At 29.2% G+C, this 18,391-nt stretch overlaps 1 protein-coding gene across 1 annotated transcript in view; it reads left to right on the plus strand.

The window, feature by feature from the left end:
* Positions 1 to 16,558, plus strand: part of LOC112801990 (lupeol synthase-like) — a 59,846-nt gene extending 43,288 nt beyond the window's left edge. Inside the window, exons 5-18 of the mRNA XM_025844961.3 lie at positions 5,889 to 5,973; positions 6,100 to 6,266; positions 7,054 to 7,242; positions 7,357 to 7,470; positions 9,881 to 10,000; positions 10,114 to 10,236; positions 10,539 to 10,637; positions 11,378 to 11,434; positions 11,514 to 11,560; positions 12,428 to 12,571; positions 12,812 to 12,989; positions 13,147 to 13,227; positions 16,195 to 16,278; positions 16,386 to 16,558. Coding sequence (XP_025700746.1) covers positions 5,889 to 5,973; positions 6,100 to 6,266; positions 7,054 to 7,242; positions 7,357 to 7,470; positions 9,881 to 10,000; positions 10,114 to 10,236; positions 10,539 to 10,637; positions 11,378 to 11,434; positions 11,514 to 11,560; positions 12,428 to 12,571; positions 12,812 to 12,989; positions 13,147 to 13,227; positions 16,195 to 16,278; positions 16,386 to 16,496 — 1,599 coding nt within the window. The 3' untranslated portion in view covers positions 16,497 to 16,558. The remainder of the gene's footprint in view (positions 1 to 5,888; positions 5,974 to 6,099; positions 6,267 to 7,053; positions 7,243 to 7,356; positions 7,471 to 9,880; positions 10,001 to 10,113; positions 10,237 to 10,538; positions 10,638 to 11,377; positions 11,435 to 11,513; positions 11,561 to 12,427; positions 12,572 to 12,811; positions 12,990 to 13,146; positions 13,228 to 16,194; positions 16,279 to 16,385) is intronic.
* Positions 16,559 to 18,391: the final 1,833 nt, after the last annotated feature.

Below are 18,391 nucleotides of genomic sequence, written 5' to 3' on the forward strand. Positions count from 1 at the left end.
ATGTTGCGTTGTTCTTGAATTTAAAAGATTAGGTTACAATGAATAATTTTGTTGTTTTCCTTGAATTTGAATATTATATTATTGTTGTTAAATACTATGTTCTTAAATTTGAATACTGGTATTTGGTAAGAGTAAGAAGGGTGGCGATAGTGAGGGTGGATATGAGATTGGAGTTAGAATAAAGAAAATGGTATTTTTATCTGAAAAATTTAATTTTAAAAAGATGATTTTAATTCAAAATATAACGTTAAAGACTATTTTAAATTAAAAAAAAATTAAAAATGATTTTAATTTTAATCCCAAATTTTAGAAATCAAAATAATATTTATCCCTTAAAAATTAAATACAATGGATAGTCAATATGTCAGCTAGTTAATAAGATAGGAAATAAATTACAATTAGTTTTGACAGAAAAATATAAGTGATGTCAAAATTAGTATTATGATTAAACTGGTGTCAATGATTTTAGCACTAGATTATTTCATCCTTAAATGTTAGGGATAAGAAAGGTATACAGTACATATTTGGTCAAAATAGTTTTGTTATATCTCAGCCATACAGGCAAGTGCATATGAAATTGTAAGTAAAATATCCACAACTTAATTGGCCCTAGAATCACTCACTCATATAAAAGACACTATCATATTTTCATCTCTCAAACTCACTAACACTCACAAAACAATGAGAGAATTTCAAAACATACACATTTCATTATAAAACACACACATTCATTTCACAAGGCATATGTGTCTTTATATAGGCAATGCTTCCTACTAAAATAATAATTTATGAATTACAACTCAATTTTGTAATGACTACTATTTTATGAGTTGGCTTCATGAATCTTCTTTCAACTTGTATTCATGTAGTTTCCATAATCTTCTAATTTGCTTGACTTCCAATTTCAATTCAATTTGATTTTGAATTTCTTCAATGTTGTAGAATGTTGTAGGTATACTACTCTCTTGAATGTTCTTCAAAAATCTTCAAGCTTCCAACATTAGCTTCTAGCAATATCTAGCCAATTGATGACTATTGTATTCAACTAAAACTTTGCTTCTTCTTTGACCATTTTGACTTCAAAACCTTTTCATGAAAATTCTAGTGATGCAAGTTGATTTATAATGAATTAACATTGCCTCCCTTAAATCAAGCTTGCAGAATTAATCATTCCAAGCATCTTCTTCAATTTGTAAAATAACTCTGTCTTCAATGGCTTTGTAAAGATATCTGCAACTTGTTCTTCAGTTGGACAGTACTTGATCACAACTTCTTTCTCATTTACCAACTCTCTGATTTTATGAACCCGAATATCAATATGCTTCGATCTTCCATGGAATACTGGATTTTTGCAAAGTGCAATAGCTGACTTGTTATCGCAAAATATTGTTGTTGGAGTATTTTGTTTCTTGTTCAATTCCTCAAGAATTCTTCTTAGCCAAACTGCTTGTGTTGCACAACTTGCTGCTGCTATATATTCTGCTTCTGCTGTAGAGAGAGCCATTACTGGTTGTTTCTTTGAAGACCAAGAAATTGCACCAGAACCAAGATGAAATACGAACCCTGAAGTACTTTTTCTTGTTTTTATATCTCCAGCCCAATCACTATCAGTGTAGCCAACAAGGTTTACTTCATTAGTATTCTCATAATAAATTCTATCATTTAAAGTACCTTTGATATATCGAAGAATTCTTTTTGCCGCTTGCAAATGGTTGGTAAAAGGTTCTTCCATGAATCTGCTAAGCAAACCAACTCCAAACACAATATCTGGTCTAGTCGCAGTCAAGTACCTTAGACTTCCAATCAAGCTTTTGTAGTATGTGGGATTTACTGCTTCTCCTTTATATTCTCTCAGCAATTTGAACTTCTCTTCGACTGGAGTAGAAACTGGCTTTGAATGTTCCATCTGAAATTTCTTCAAAATATCATTTGCATATTTCTTTTGAGAAATGAAAATTTCACCATCTTTTTGAACTACTTCAATGCCAAGAAAGTAAGACATCAAGCCCATATCTGTCATTTCAAAGTGCTTTATCATAGCCTCCCTGAATTCTGCAATTATCTTCAAATTGTTCCCAGTAAAGATCAAATCATCAACATAAAGACACACGATCAAGATATCTCCATTTTCAACAAACTTGATATAAAGAGTATGCTCAAACGGACATCTTCTGAAACTATTCTCAATGAAATAAGAATCAATCTTCTTGTACCATGCTCTTGGTGCTTGCTTTAATCCGTACAAAGCTTTCTTCAATTTATAAACTTTATCTTCTTTTCCAAGAACTTCATATCCTACAGGTTGCTCAACATACACTTCTTCTTCTAAAGTGCCATTTAGAAATGCAGACTTAACATCCATTTGATGTATCTTCCACTTATTTTGAGCCGAGAGTGAAATAATCATACGAATAGTATCTAATCTAGCAACAGGAGCAAATACTTCAAAGTAGTCGATACCTGGTTTTTGTTTGTATCCTTTTGCAACTAATCTTGCTTTGAAACGATCAACTTCACCACTAGGTTTGTACTTAGTCTTGTAAACCCACTTTACTCCAATCAGCTTCTTATCTGCTGGTAAATCTGTCAGCTCCCATGTGTCATTCTTCTCAATGACATGAATCTCCTCATCCATTGCTTTCTTCCAATTGTTGTCTTTAAAGGCTTCTTCAAAGTTCAACAGCTCACAATCTGAAAATAGAGCAAAGTTTATGATTTCTTCATCGGACGGATCGTTGTCATTGCCAACTTCATAATCTGCTAATCTAGCAGGTAGTCTCCTCTCTCTTTGAGGTCTTCTAGATGATTCTGGTTGTTCGGTTGTGTCTGGTTGTCTTTCTTCATTATCATCACATGTATTTGAAATTACAATCGACTGCTTTTCTGTCTTTGTGTTCCAGTCCCACATGGCTTTCTCGTCAAACGTCACGTCTCTGCTGATGATCACTTTCTTTGTTTTTGGATTGTACAACTTGTATGCTTTTGAGTCTGTGCTATAGCCAATAAAGATACACTTCTCGCCTTTGTCATCTAACTTCTTCCTTAATTGATCTGGTACGTGGGCATAAGTGATACACCCAAAGACTCTGAAATGATGAATGGAAGGCCGCTTTCCACTCCAAGCTTCCTCTGGAGTTTTATCACGAACACTTTTTGTTGGACACCTGTTTAAAATATGAACTACTGTTGCGACTGCTTCTGTCCAAAACTCTTTAGGCATTTGTTTTGACTTGAGCATGCATCTGACCATATCCATGATGGTTCTATTCTTTCTTTCAGCAACTCCATTTTGTTGAGGAGTGTATCTAGTTGTTAGTTGGTGTTGAATTCCGTGTTGCTTAAAGTATTCTGAACATGTAAGATATTCTGTTCCTCTGTCTGTTCTGAGAATTTTGATTTTACAGCCACTTTGTTTTTCGACAAACGCCTTGAATGTCTTAAAGACATCACATGCTTCTGATTTTTGTTTCAGAAAGTATACCCATGTATATCTACTAAAATCATCAATAAAAGTGATAAAGTACCTGCTACCACCATTACTTGGAACTTCTATAGAACAAAGATCTGAATGCACAATTTCAAGTAATCTTCTAGCTCTCCAAGATTTTCCTGTAGGGAATGGATCTCTGTGCTTCTTTCCCAGTTGACAAATCTCACAAACACAATTGGGAATATGAATCCGTGGTAGACTAGAAACAAGTTCTTTTCTTGACAGGTAGTTTAGGCCAGAAAAATGAAAGTGCCCAAACCGCATATGCCACAACCAGTTATCATCAAGTATCACAGAACTCATGCAAGAGGGATTAACATGTTGAATTTTTAACGGAAACATTCTGTTTGAAGTCATCTTTACTTTATCAATGAACCTTCCATTGTTGTCAAATACAGTGCAATATCCATGATAAGTTATCATCTTATATCCCTTCTCAGATAATTGCCCCATACTCAGTAAATTGTAATCAAGTTCAGGAGCATAGAAAACATCAGAAATATAACTCAGAGAACCATCTTTCAATCTAATTGGTATGTGCCCTTTTCCTTCAATAGGGATCTTTGTACTATTACCAAACTTCAGTAATAGTTTAACTGAATCATCTATTGAAGAAAATAACTCCTTTCTACCAGACATATGATTACTGCAAGCATTATCCAAGTACCATATATTTTTATCTTCAGCACATGAATTACTTGTAAAAAATAAAGTCTGAGTACCCGGATTATCATCAGTGTTTTGATGCTGATTTTCTGCAACGTGTGCTTGATTGTTATTCACCATTTTGAATCTACAATCTGCTACTTTGTATCCATATTTTCCACAATGAAAATAGTTGAAATTGGTTCTTTCTTGATAAAAATTGCCTTGACCTCTTCCTCGGTTAACAGGCCTGAAATTCATTCCACCTCTTCCTTGATTAGGTGGTGTAAAATTGTTGTAACTTCCTTGGTTGTAATTGCCACGACCTCTACCTCTAAAACTTCCTCTGCCTCTACTATGAAAATTAAAACCACGACCTCGTCCTTCTTGTGTACGGGTTGATTCTGCAACGTTGTTGAAATTCACTCGACTTTTCAGGGCTTTCTCGGTTGATTTTTCTGACTTCTCCAGTATTCTACTGATGTGGCTTTCCATGGTTCCTTGCAACTCTGCAATTGTCATGGTATCCATATCGTGGGACTCTAGTATCGTAGTCACCACATGGTCATACTTCATCGGCATGGTGCGAAGAATTTTCTCCACCACTTTGCTATCGGGCATATCTTCTCCATAGACTCTCATCTTATTGACAAGATCTGTAACGCGAGTAAAATATTGCTCAATGGTTTCTGAGCTAGACATCTCGTACCTTTCATATTCTCTTCTTAAAGACTGTAGCTTTGCTTTCTGAGCTTTATCTATGCCTTTGTATGACAGCTTCAACGTGTTCCATGCTTCCTTTGCACTTTTGGCATTTGCTATTTTGCCAAATACCGTATAATCTACTCCTTGATGAATTTGAGATAGCGCCAATTGATCTCTCCTTTGTTGGGCAGCATCTGCTCCTTCTTGCAAACCTGGTTCAATGAAATTCCACAGGTTCTGGGCCTTCAAATGGGTAGACATCAAAGTCTCCCAATAACTATAATCGAGTTTCCCATCTAACTTGGGACCGGACCACACAATATTGAAAGTGTTTGCCATACTGACTCTATGAATAAACAACTATGTGAGAACTCTCTCACACCTCACAAACTCTCAAACACCAGGCGCTGGATTAACCAGCTCTGATACCAAATGTAAGTAAAATACCCACAACTTAATTGGCCCTAGAATCACTCACTCATATAAAAGACACTATCATATTTTCATCTCTCAAACTCACTAACACTCACAAAACAATGAGAGAATTTCAAAACATACACATTTCATTATGAAACACACACATTCATTTCACAAGGCATATATGCCTTTATATAGGCAATGCTTCCTACTAAAATAATAATTTATGAATTACAACTCAATTTTGTAATGACTACTATTTTATGAGTTGGCTTCATGAATCTTCTTTCAACTTGTATTCATGTAGTTTCCATAATCTTCTAATTTGCTTGACTTCCAATTTCAATTCAATTTGATTTTGAATTTCTTCAATGTTGTAGAATGTTGTAGGTATACTACTCTCTTGAATGTTCTTCAAAAATCTTCAAGCTTCTAACATTAGCTTCTAGCAATATCTAGCCAATTGATAATTATTGTATTCAACTAAAACTTTGCTTTTTCTTTGACCATTTTGACTTCAAAAACTTTTCATGAAAATTCTAGTGATGCAAGTTGATTTATAATGAATTAACAGAAATTCATCGGTACACATGTATAACATTATATATTGTACTTAATTATTTTGTTGAAGGTGCTTGGAGTTTATGAGTGGTCAGGTTGCAATCCATTTCCACCAGAGTTATGGCTTCTACCCAAATTCAGTCCTTTTCATCCAGGTCATTATTTTTTTCCCTAATCAACAATTTCTTTGTTCAACCAAATTTTATTTCTTTTTTTTTTGTTATTTTTGCTCTAATTATTGTATGTCCATTATCCAATTAATTGATTATATGCTATAATAGGGAAAATCCTGTCCTATTGTCGGATGGTTTACATGTCCATATCATATGTATATGGGAAGAGATTTGTAGGTTCTATTACTGGCTTAATCAGGTCTCTTAGAGAAGAAATGTACAACGAACCTTATGATCAAATTAACTGGAATAAAGCCAGAAATACTATTGCTAAGGTAAGCACAAACTTGTTATTTTCTTATGGAATCTTCATATCTTTACATAATTAAAGGCGTATTTGATTTGTTTGGGTTTTTGTTATGCTACCTAATAATATAATTCTAAGAGAAAATGGCACTTTTCTCTTTATAAAATTATTAAAATAATCTATTCGTTAGTCTGCTAGTCTAACATACGTGCTTCATCCAATAATAGTTATAATTACGTATATACATTAATAATAATATATAGTAATAAATTTTATTTATTTTTAATATTTTATCAAGTGAAATAAAATATTTTAACTTATTATAAAAATATTTAATTTAAATTTTTTATATGTTTCGTAATTAATGGTAAAATATTAAAAATAAATAAAATTTATTATATCAAAAACATACATTCCTTTGGATAAATTTATTAGTGTGACCTGATGAAACAGTAAAAATGCGTAAATTAAATATTTTCTAAATTTAAATGTATGTGTCATAAAATTATTTTTTTAAGAAAAAGTTGAAGCTAATAAGAGAAAGTATGTGAATGATTATACTTATATTTTTAATACGTTTTTTACATTACTGTATATAAATTTTTGTATATATTTTTTTATTTGTCTTATATTAACATTTTTTTTAGAATTCAACAAGAATTAAACTCTAATAAAGTTTTTTGTTATAAAAATTTTGATACTATATTATAAAATTACTTCTTCAAAAAATTTAAACTAATAAGAGAAGATATATGAATAATTATATTTATATCTCTAACAGTGAGATTCAATGTCATGCATGTAAATAATTTTAGGAGGATCTATATTACCCACATCCTTTAATACAAGATGTGTTATGGGGATTTCTCTATCACATTGGAGAGCCCTTGCTAAATCGGTGGCCCTTTTCAATGCTTAGACAGAAGGCACTTCAAATTACAATGAAGCACATACGATATGAGGATGAGATTAGTAACTACCTTTGCATTGGAGTTGTAGAGAAGGTATACATGATAACCAAAAGTATATATTAATTATCACTTATTAAATTGCTGTAGTATTTATAGTATCAATGTCCATAACAAGCACAATTAATCACTGCCTAATTGAAATGGAAGGTGTTGTCTATGGTTGCATGTTGGGTTGAAGATCCCAATTCAGAGGCATACAAATTTCACTTAGTTCGGATTCCAGATTACTTTTGGGTTGCCGAAGATGGTTTAAAAATTGTGGTTAGTATTTTTTTTCCTCTGATCTTCTGTAATGCCAAAAGTAAACTTCAATCTTATGTACACATGTAAATTGGTATAACTTTAACAATAGTTTTGCTAGATAGACGTGAACAATGTGAACAATGATTTTTAAAAATGACCCAATAAAGTAAAAAAATACTCCACCTCAAATTACTTCTTAAACATTAACATTAGGATAATCATCCGCACACCTAATAAATTGAACATCCAGCCATTATTAACTGTGCATGAGTAAACCGAATCAAAAGAAATAACCATCCAATTAAGAATCAACATAATCATCTGCATACCTATTGAATTGAACATCCGTCATATCTATTGTTCACATTATTTAGTATTCTCATTATCTGCTTATACTTTTTCTAACTTTATATAGTTATTAGTAGAGTGATTTCATACAAGAGTAGTTAAAAGATCAAATATCACTACAATACAATATTTTTTGAGACGGTTATTTTTACTGTTTACCAACAGTTTTAATCATCCATAAATTTTTTGCGATGGTTATAAAGTTATAATCAATTTTAGAGTTGTTGCTGAATTTAGCGATAGTTTAGGACACATGGGTAAAATTGTTGCTACTTTTTTTGTGCGATTTTAGGATTATCAAGTTGTCGTTAATTTATAGCACTTAGGGCTTGTTTGGGTGAGCTTTTAAGAAAATATATTTTTTTGAGTTATCTTTTTTTAAAAGATTTTATAGAGAAGTAAAAGTAATTTTATGTTTGGATATCTCATATTAAAAGATCTTTTTATCTATCAATTATGTTTGGGTATAACAATATAAAAGTACTTTTTTGTTTATTTATTACATGAAAAACATCTTTTTTTTAAGGAAAAATATCTTTTAAAAAAAGATGTAAATTACAACTTCTCAAAAAAGATCTTTTTTTTTATTTTACTAGTGCTTTTACTTTTACTACTAGAAATTTGCTAAATACGTTAAAAAATTAAAAAAGATCTTTTTTCATTGAAAAAAGATCTTTTTTTAACAAAATAATGGCGCCCAAACATGCACTTACTATGGTAATTTTTTTCTATGTTTAGCAACAATTTGAAATCACCGCCTAAACTACTTGTTTCTGTTACAATTTTTTGCTATATTTATTGACAAGTTTTAAACCACCGCTAAAATGACAAAGAAAAATTATGTTGAATACTTGTGGCAGTTTTGAACTACCGCATTCTCTTTAGGATCAAATTTTTTATTTTTTAGTTATAATATAAATTATTTTCATTATAAATAATATAGTTTATATGTATATAAATACTATAATATCAAAGATTTCTTATTTTAAAAATAGAATTTCACAAAAATACCAGCATTGCATTTCAAAACATATGTAGCAAGTTTTACATAGTCATCATAATCCTATGAAATCATAAATTCAAGCAACAAGTTTTAAGCATGTTTTCAAAAATGTCATTTCAAATAACCTAATCCTAACAAGTAAAATTAATAATAGTTCTAAGAAAAAATATAGGTAAACAACTCCTAATTCAGCTAATTTTAAACAATTGTAATTAATAATTATTAATTTTATATTTTTAAAAAATAAAATTTAAATAATAATCACTAATTAATGACAATAATTAATATGAAATATAATTCAAAAATACTTGTTGGTTTGTTGTTGGTTAGACTCTTGTTAATTATCTACTGAAATTGTTAGTTGGTCTATTTTGTTGAAGTTCATGTGACTAATAACAGAAGATGATTAATCTTATCTCAATAGTTACTCAAAATTTTCAACCTAGAGTTGAAAAAAAAAAGATTTTAGAGTAAAATCAAAGGCAACAAAATATTTCATCCTCAACTTTATGCTTGAGTGGCAATCACAGCATAACCATACAAATTGCTGCTAAAGTTATATATATATAGTCACCATATATAGGATAAATTAGGGGTAAGTTATCCTTTATAAATTAGAATAAATTGACTACATTAAATTAGATATAAATTATCGTTTTCAATGTATCATATTTTCACTATATATATTTAAAAGTACAAATTTAATCCAATAATAGTAATGACTGTCGAGAATATTTTTAAATATTTTCTTTACAAATAATGACCGTAAAGATTATTCACTTTTTCACAGGCAATATTAATAAGGTGGATTCTAAAATTGTTATGTTTATGGTGATTATATGGTAGTTATGTAGGTGTTGTTAAAATTAATTTTTTTTATATTTTGATAACATTTTTTAACAATATTTTTTAAAAAAATATTGCTAAATAATAAGAGAACGTTATTTTAATTTTAACAATATTTTTTAAAATATTATATCTTTCGTAATTATCGCACTAAAGGTATACTAAAATGCACCTATTGAAAAATGTTTCATAATGGTATTGATTGTAGCAATATAATTGACTTTAATGCAGGGTATTGGTAGTCAAATGTGGGATGTAGCTTTTGGTATAGAAGCAATACTTGCTTGTGATCTTAGTGAAGAATTTGGACCTACACTTAAAAGAGCCCATGACTTCTTGAAGGCTTCGCAGGTAACAACAAATTAAAATATTACTTACTATTTAATATATATGCCTTATAGATGCTATAGTAACTAATGAAAGTAAGAGACTTAATTAACTGTATGGTAATATCATATAAAAAGGTTCTTGAAAATCCATATGGCGACTTCATGGCAATGCATAGACATATTTCAAAAGGGGCGTGGACATTTTCAATACATGATCAAGCTTTACAAGTTTCGGATAGCACTGGAGAAGCGTTAAAGGTTAAATTCCCCCAAATTCTGCTAATTAAATATGGTGGTTGTGTTTAATTGTTTATCCTTGTTTTTCAAATACGAAAACAAGAATTCAATTATAATCATACATAAAAATTAAGAATGGATTAATATTAAAAAAAGATATATATATATATATATCATTTATGAGAAACTTATATTAACAGATGGTATATAATTATCTTTAATTTGGTGTAAATATTTATTATATTCTCCATATATACTCAATTATTCTCTCTTTTTTGCAAAACTAGCTATAACGGTTGCTACTAAATTATATTTTTCCATAGCTGTCGATCCTGTTGTCAAGAATGCCAATTGAAATTGTTGGGGACAAAGTTGAAACACAAAGACTATACGATGCTGTGAATGTTATTCTCTCTATACAAGTATAGTATTCTACATATCCTTCATGCCATTTTTTCATTGTAACTATACATTGAGATATACATCCTCTAATGTTTTAAGAGTCTTGCTAAAACTTATTTCAATAAGTTTCTTAAGAGTATTTAGGATAAAATATTAAATTGGTCATTAACGTTTGGATCTAATTCTGTTTTGACCTTTAAGGTTTAAAGTGTTTTATTTAAATTCAAAAAAAGTTTTATTTAGCTTTAATGTAGCCCTGCCATAAAGTCAATGTTAAATAATTAATGAAACTCGGTTTTTAAATATGAAAAACTTATATAACCAAACTCATCGGTTGTCGAGGAGAATTTCTTGCGATAGAGGTGACGATGGTCTTATTTTTGTTGCTACCAATGAATTTTTTTACGGAAAGCGAGTTTTCGACGATGTTCTCCATGTGCTTGAACCAAGGCTAATGGTTTGCAGTGATACATCCGCTGCTGATATGTGTCTCTCGAATTTGTACCTCTTTTTTAAGGAAAGACATTAAAATAGAACAATAATGTTAATTATTTAATATTAATTTTACGGCAAGACTACATTAAAACTAAATAAAACTTTCTTGGATTTAAACAGGATACTTTAAACCTTAGGACCAAAACAAGATTATGTCGAAGGAACCAATTTAATACTTTATCCAAGTATTTATTAGTAGAGCCCTAGTTATACATGAAAAAATAATTAAATGTGATTCTCACATGTTCACTGATTTCAACTACAGAGTAGTAATGGCGGTTTTCCGGCTTGGGAGCCTAAAAGAGGCTATCAATGGTTAGAGGTAACAACATTTAATTAGAAGGCATTTAATTATGGACTTTGTTTTGATTGAGTCACACATTTTTAATTAATGCATGCAGAAATTCAATCCAACAGAATCTTTTGAAGGCGTTATGGTTGAGATGGAGTAAGATTTACTTAAAATTATATATGTTACAAATTGAGTTCGCCAAATATATAATTATTTTTATATTTTTATTTAATTATTTAAAAGTTTCTTCTAAATAATTTCAGGATATATTGACAGAATTTTTATGATTAAAAAGATCTATATAATTCGATCGTTGCATTATTGCTTTAAAAGAAAATATTTAATTATAAGACATTTATATATATGTAGTCTTTGATAGTTATAATGTCTATATAATTTTAACAATATTTAAAGAGTGTTGTTAAAATTAAAGTAATATTTTTTTATTATTTAATAATATTTTTAATTCAAAATTTGAAATAAATAGTATATTTTCAAATTGTAAAAAAGTGTTTCTTGAATTTAGCAATACTTTTTAAATGTATCAAGCCTAGTACACACACAGAGAGAGACCACAGTTCATCAAGTTTCAAGCAGAGACATACACACAGACCAGAGTTCATCATGTTTCAAGCCCACACACAGCATGTTTCAACACTTAAAAAGAGATCATTATTGTATAAGAAAACGGATTAGATATATATATATATATATATAATCATATATATTTATGCTTAATTTGTAAATATATAATCTTGCAACTGTTGGGTAAAAACCGCCGCTAAATCTTGAGATTTTGCTGCGCAGCCAAAAAATTCCCCCCAAACAGCCGAAATCTTCCTATTTAGCGACAGTATCAAAAACCACTAGTAAATTTTTGCCACAATCTATCGAGTTTGCTCTAGTGAATTAATTAAACTTTTAGCAGAAATAATTTGATGACGTTATATAAGATGTTTTACATATATTATGGAATTAGTTCATTAATGCAGCTAATAATTTGAGTTGCATGTTGTGAAATAGTTACGTAGAGTGCACATCATCGGCACTGCAGGGCTTGCTTATATTTAGAGAGCAATACCCAATGCATAGAAGACAAGAAATAGATCACTCTATTTCCAAGGCAATCCATTTCATTGAAAACTCACAAAATTCAGATGGCTCATGGTATTGTATTTTTTCTTTCTTTTTTTTCCCTTCCAATAATGACTTGGGATGCATAATTATCATTCTGATCAAAATAAACATGGCACGCCAAAAGTATCTAAAAATTATTCCTTATGCTATCTTATTTGTAAGGATCGGATTTAAATTGTTTGCTAGATCCAATATAATACAAAGGTTCATAGTACTTAACTATTATTATTATTATTATTATTATTATTATTGATGAGCACATTTACACAGGTATGGTTGTTGGAGTATTTGTTATACCTATGGCACATGGTTTGCTGTGGAAGGACTAAAAGCTTGCGGAAGGAATTACCATAATAGTCCTTCGTTGCGCAAAGCATGTCAATTTTTGTTGTCTAAACAACTTCCTAATGGCGGTTGGGGTGAAAGTTACTTGTCATGCCCAAACAAGGTCATGCCTTAATAAATTTCAATTTGCTCTTAATTTTGCACAATACTAAGTAACTAAAGAATATCATTAAATTACATGCATGTTTAATTTCCTTTTTTGGGTTGTTGGGGTTTTGTTATTTTGGTGTTGCCTTACACTCTCAATTTCCTTCATTTAGGTATATACAAATCTAGAAGGCAACCACGCCAACTTAATTCAAACTTCATGGGCTTTGTTGTCTCTTATTGGAGCAGGACAGGTTAACATTTTTCAAATTACCTAATTTTTTTTATGTGATGATATATAATTAAAATAACGGTTCTCCTAGGTAATTAATTAAAAAAAAGTAGTGAATTAGAGTGAATTAGTTGAAAAACAAAAGATTTATTATAAAAAAGAATAAATAATTTTTACTATTTTAATTTTTTGAATTTTAAAACTAAAAATATAAAGGATTAACTTGAGTTAGCTTATGTTGTCTTCTTAGATTTTTTCTTAAAATAAAGACTGCTACTATTAACAGTTTGGTTTTTCAAAGATACGCGCCACAATTAGTTAATAAGTTCCTACAAATTATTGGAAATTTATGAAAAAAGCCTTGTTAAATTAGAAATAACTATTATATCTATCCTAAAATATTCTACAATTTTCACATAATTGTTCTCAAAAAAAAATTAAAGAATACAATATATATATAAAGTGAATTTTATTCAATCTTCTCTAAAATAAAGAATAAATTATCTCTTGTGATATATCTTATTATTATTAAATAAAATAAGTTAGTTTATCATAATTAATTTTAACTTTTAATTTAATCTAAATTTTATTAGCCCATGACCCAATTGCTAAAGGAAGTTAGTTCATGTCATAAGCTTGATATTACCGTTTGAATATCTATATTTAAGAAAATTATGTTTTCTTTTTAGTAAGACAAGTCTGTTGGTTTCTAATTTTTCGAATATTTATTTGATCAATTTAGAACATTAAAGGGTACCATAAAAAAAACAAGGAAGAAAGGGAAGGGAATATAATATAACAAATAGTTTTAGAATTGAACAATTGAAGAATAACATGGTATAACACATAACCAAATAGAAATCAATACAAAGATCATAACTTGGTAAAACTTTATATTATCGCAATAATAAAAGAGAAATTATCCAAATTGAATTAGGAAAAGATCAAATAAATAGTAGTTTTATATAATGATGATTTGAATTTGGTGTTTCAGTAAAAAAAATGTTGTTATACAATAGGCTTGATATAAATGAAAACTCCATATTGAGTGACAACCACGTTAGATTTTATTGCTTTTCTTCATGCAACACATGAAATTATAAAAAATTTCTGCAACACAGAGGGGGAAAAAAAACTAAGGATATCTAAAATTATAGAAGTTCTCCAATAGGAACCAAGGAAATTTTTGAAAAAAAGAAAGCAAACAAGAGAAAATTATTAAGAGCAGAGACAGTGTTTTGAGAATTTCTAAATCTTTAGTGTCTCTTGGATTTTCTTTTTCTTTGTTTTTCTTTTTGAGATTTTTTTTATTAGAATTGATTAATTAATAGCTGTATGCTTTGAGAAAAGATGAAAAACTATAAAAGGGTACTTCTAGTGGTTTTTATAAAAAAATTATACCATAATTAATTGGTTAATAAATTAAATAAAACTTAAACTTAACTAAGAGTTAAAATTATCTATAATAAATCAAATTTATTTCATTCAATAATAATAAGATATATCACAAAAGATAACTTTTTTTTTATAAAATGCCATAGTAGTAAAATAGTGACACCTGAATAAATAATTTAAAAAAGAATGACAATTTGGCGATATGTTTTTAAAAGAGTAAAGTATTATTTTTGTCCTCAACGTTTGGGGTAAGTCCTAAAGTTGTCCCTAATATTTCAATCGTTCTATTTAAGTCCCTAACGTTTCAAAATTGACTCAATGTTGTCCTGCCGTTAGGGATCCGTTAACAGAATTGACGGCGGGACAAAATTAAGACGATTTTGAAACATTAGGGACTTAAATAGGACGAAAACGTTGGGGACAAAAACGATACATAAAAATAAATTTTAATTTAATTTTATCTTTCAATAATATCAATTTTTTACTATACATAGTATTCAATTATTTTTTAATTACATCTAAGTAAATTACACTTAATTACATTACTTTCATTTTAAATAATTTTTTTATAATTTTAAAGAATTTTGATACATTAGAGAGACAAAAGGTATAATTTATATTTTATTGTGTATATATTATTTTTTCTTTTCTGCAAGTTTTGTTTTACTCAAATTTTTGTTCCATTGTTAACAACAAATAAATCAACAATTTTCGAGTTTTGTTTCACAATCTCAATTTAAGGAGCGGAAACGACTCCTTTTGTGGGTGTCTCAAGGTCTCAATTGTAGTTTCGAAAGTAAAACTAAAAATGAAAAGAACACATACAAGGTGCCGGAGGCAAAGTAAAATGCAGAAATTAAAACAAATAAGAAATTAAAAAGAAGATGAAGGAAGAAACATGAACATAAAAGAGAAGAAGACGTAAAAGTAAAGGAATTTTATTAATAAAAACTGGGAAAAAACAAAGTACAAGTGTTTGAGTTCAGTTCTATAAACAAATTATATAGTCATTCTATAAACATTTCATGATAACTAAAAATTTTTAAGAGTAAAATTATAAAAAAATTAATTTATTTAGAATGAAAGTAATATGATTAAGTGTAATTTATTTAGATGTGATTAAAAAATAATTGAATACTATGTATAGTAAAAAATTGATATTATTGAAGGATAAAATTAAAATTTATTTCTATGTATCGTTTTTGTCCCCAACGTTTTTGTCCTATTTAAGTACCTAATGTTTCAAAATCGTCTCAATTTTGTCCCGTCGTCAATTCTGTTAACAGATCTCTAACGGAAGGACAACATTGAGTCATTTTAAAACGTTAGGGACTTAAATAGAACGATTGAAACGTTAGGATAACTTTGGGACTTATCCCAAATGTTAAGAACAAAAAGGGTACTTTACTCATTTTTAAAATAATGATATATTAAAGGGAAAAAAACAGACTATATTTATAACTAACCACAACATGAGATAACCGTGGATGAATGTGAGAGAATGAAGATCCTTTTATTTTTCTGAATGAAGTTTTTATATGTAACGAATGTAAATTGTGCTAATCATTGGAGTTTTGTTGTTAAAACTTAAAAGGGTGAGATAGATGCTACACCCATACACAAAGGAATAAAGTTAATAATCAACTCGCAAATGGAAGATGGAGATTTCCCACAGCCGGTAATTCTTCATATAAATTATATCTAAACACTTAGTAAAAGTGGTTCTATAATCAATATATATATACACACACATAATGTTTAATAATTTGTAATACAATTTTTCAGGAACCAACAGGAGTGGTTTTCAGAAACTGTGTCATAAACTATGCATCGCATCGTAACATATTCCCTATATGGGCTCTTGGAGAGTATCGGCGTAGAGGGTTGCATGCATGAAGATCCAAATCCACCAACTCAACTACTCCTCCATGCTTTTCTTCTTATATATTTTATCTATGTGCTAGCTATAGATAGATGATCAAAGTTATTAAATATCGAATTAAACCCTAAACTTGTCTGTACGTAATAATGTAAGCAATATATATATATATTTATGAGAAATTCTATTATATCTATGCTTATGGTGTTACAATAGTTGAAAGGAAATTATCTTTAATAGGAGAAAGTAACATTAATCTTTAATATTCTCTTTCAAGCAAGAGTTTTTTTTAATTTTTTTTAATTTTTTTTAAGATATTTTTTTTTATTTGTTTTATGCTTTTTTTTTTTTGAAATTTACTGAGAATCAAATGATTGACTTTTTAAATATAGAATTTTGATATTATATCATAAAAACACTTATTCTAAAAATTTAAATTGATAGAAAAAAATAATATTAATAATTATTATATCTCTAACAGAATTAAATAGAAAAAAGAATTGTAAACACTGAATGTATGTATTATTAGCTTAACTCAATAGTACTGATATACACATATTTATAAGGGTATAGAAGGTATGTTAGGTTGGTCTGCATAACTGAATTCAGTTAATCTTTTACAATTGAATTAGTTAACTAAAACTTAGCATTTAACCTTCATCCTTTACACCGACCTTCTAATTCAAGAGTAGTTTTGAAACCACTCTGAGTTTTGTCTTCTACTTCTCAAAGGTGGCTACAGTGAGTGGTTTTGGTAATATTCCTGCTAGCTACTCAGTTCCAAGTATGTGAACAACAAGCATAAGCTTTCTATTAACCCTTTCTCTAATAATTTGAATGTCTAATTAAAAATGTTTGGTCTTATTATGGAGTACTGAATTAGCTGTTAGTAAAATAATACTTATGTTGTTGCAGAAAATTATTGGAGCAGTTCGAAACTTGATGTTTATTTAAGTTCTAGATCCATATAGTTTCAAGCTCACATGCTGCCAAGCTACGAACTTCTGCTTCAGTAGACGATCCGCTTATAGTAGCTTTTTTCTACATGACCAAGAGATGAAATCAGTTCCCATAAAAACATAATAACTAGAAACAGATTTTCTATTCTCAAGATCAACAGCCCAATCTGAATCAGAGAAGGCACAGATCCTATAATCTTCACACTCGTAGATGATCAATCCATCATGTTTCGTTCCTGTAAGTTGTGCAAAATTCTCTTCATTGTTTTCCAATAAAAAAGGAGTAGATGATGCCTAAATTGAGAGACTTTATCTACAACAAATAAAAATAATTCAAGTCTAATCACAGCAGCATGCATATTATAATGCTCTAAGAGTAGATCAAAATAAGATTGGATCTTCAAATTTTTCAAACCCTATTGAAAGTAGTTGAATAGAGAAAATTATTAGGGTTGACATAGGAACAGCAGTGTTCATTCCAAATTTTGATAACAATTTTTCTATATATTGAGTTTGGAAAAGATAAAATTGTCTCTCAATGCTGTTGTCTACCTTGACACCTAAATAGTATAGTTTTCCCAAATCCTTTAGAGTAAAAACATGATTAAGAGAGTGAATCATGCCCTGAATTTCTTTAGAATTATTATCCGTTATAATGATATCATCTACATAACATAATAAGAAACTTATAGATTTTGGACTGTACTTGACAAAGAGAGAAGTATTTGAACTTGTTAAAGTATTTTTTTGTGGATTCATTTTGTCTTTGTGTGACTTCAAATAGACTGATCAGGTGTTTTGTTTTTACAATTTATGTGGTTTATTACGTCAAAAATTTTTTGGAGACATCGTCAAAGCAGAATATCGAACTATTTGAGCGAAAGGGTGTTAAACCATTTGATGGCCGATTCAGCCAATGTTGCTAGAAAGGGTCTACACTGGACTGCGTCGGT

The sequence above is a fragment of the Arachis hypogaea genome, chromosome 5 (assembly GCF_003086295.3).
Source record: "Arachis hypogaea cultivar Tifrunner chromosome 5, arahy.Tifrunner.gnm2.J5K5, whole genome shotgun sequence".
In the NCBI taxonomy this organism is placed as follows: Eukaryota; Viridiplantae; Streptophyta; class Magnoliopsida; order Fabales; family Fabaceae; genus Arachis; species Arachis hypogaea.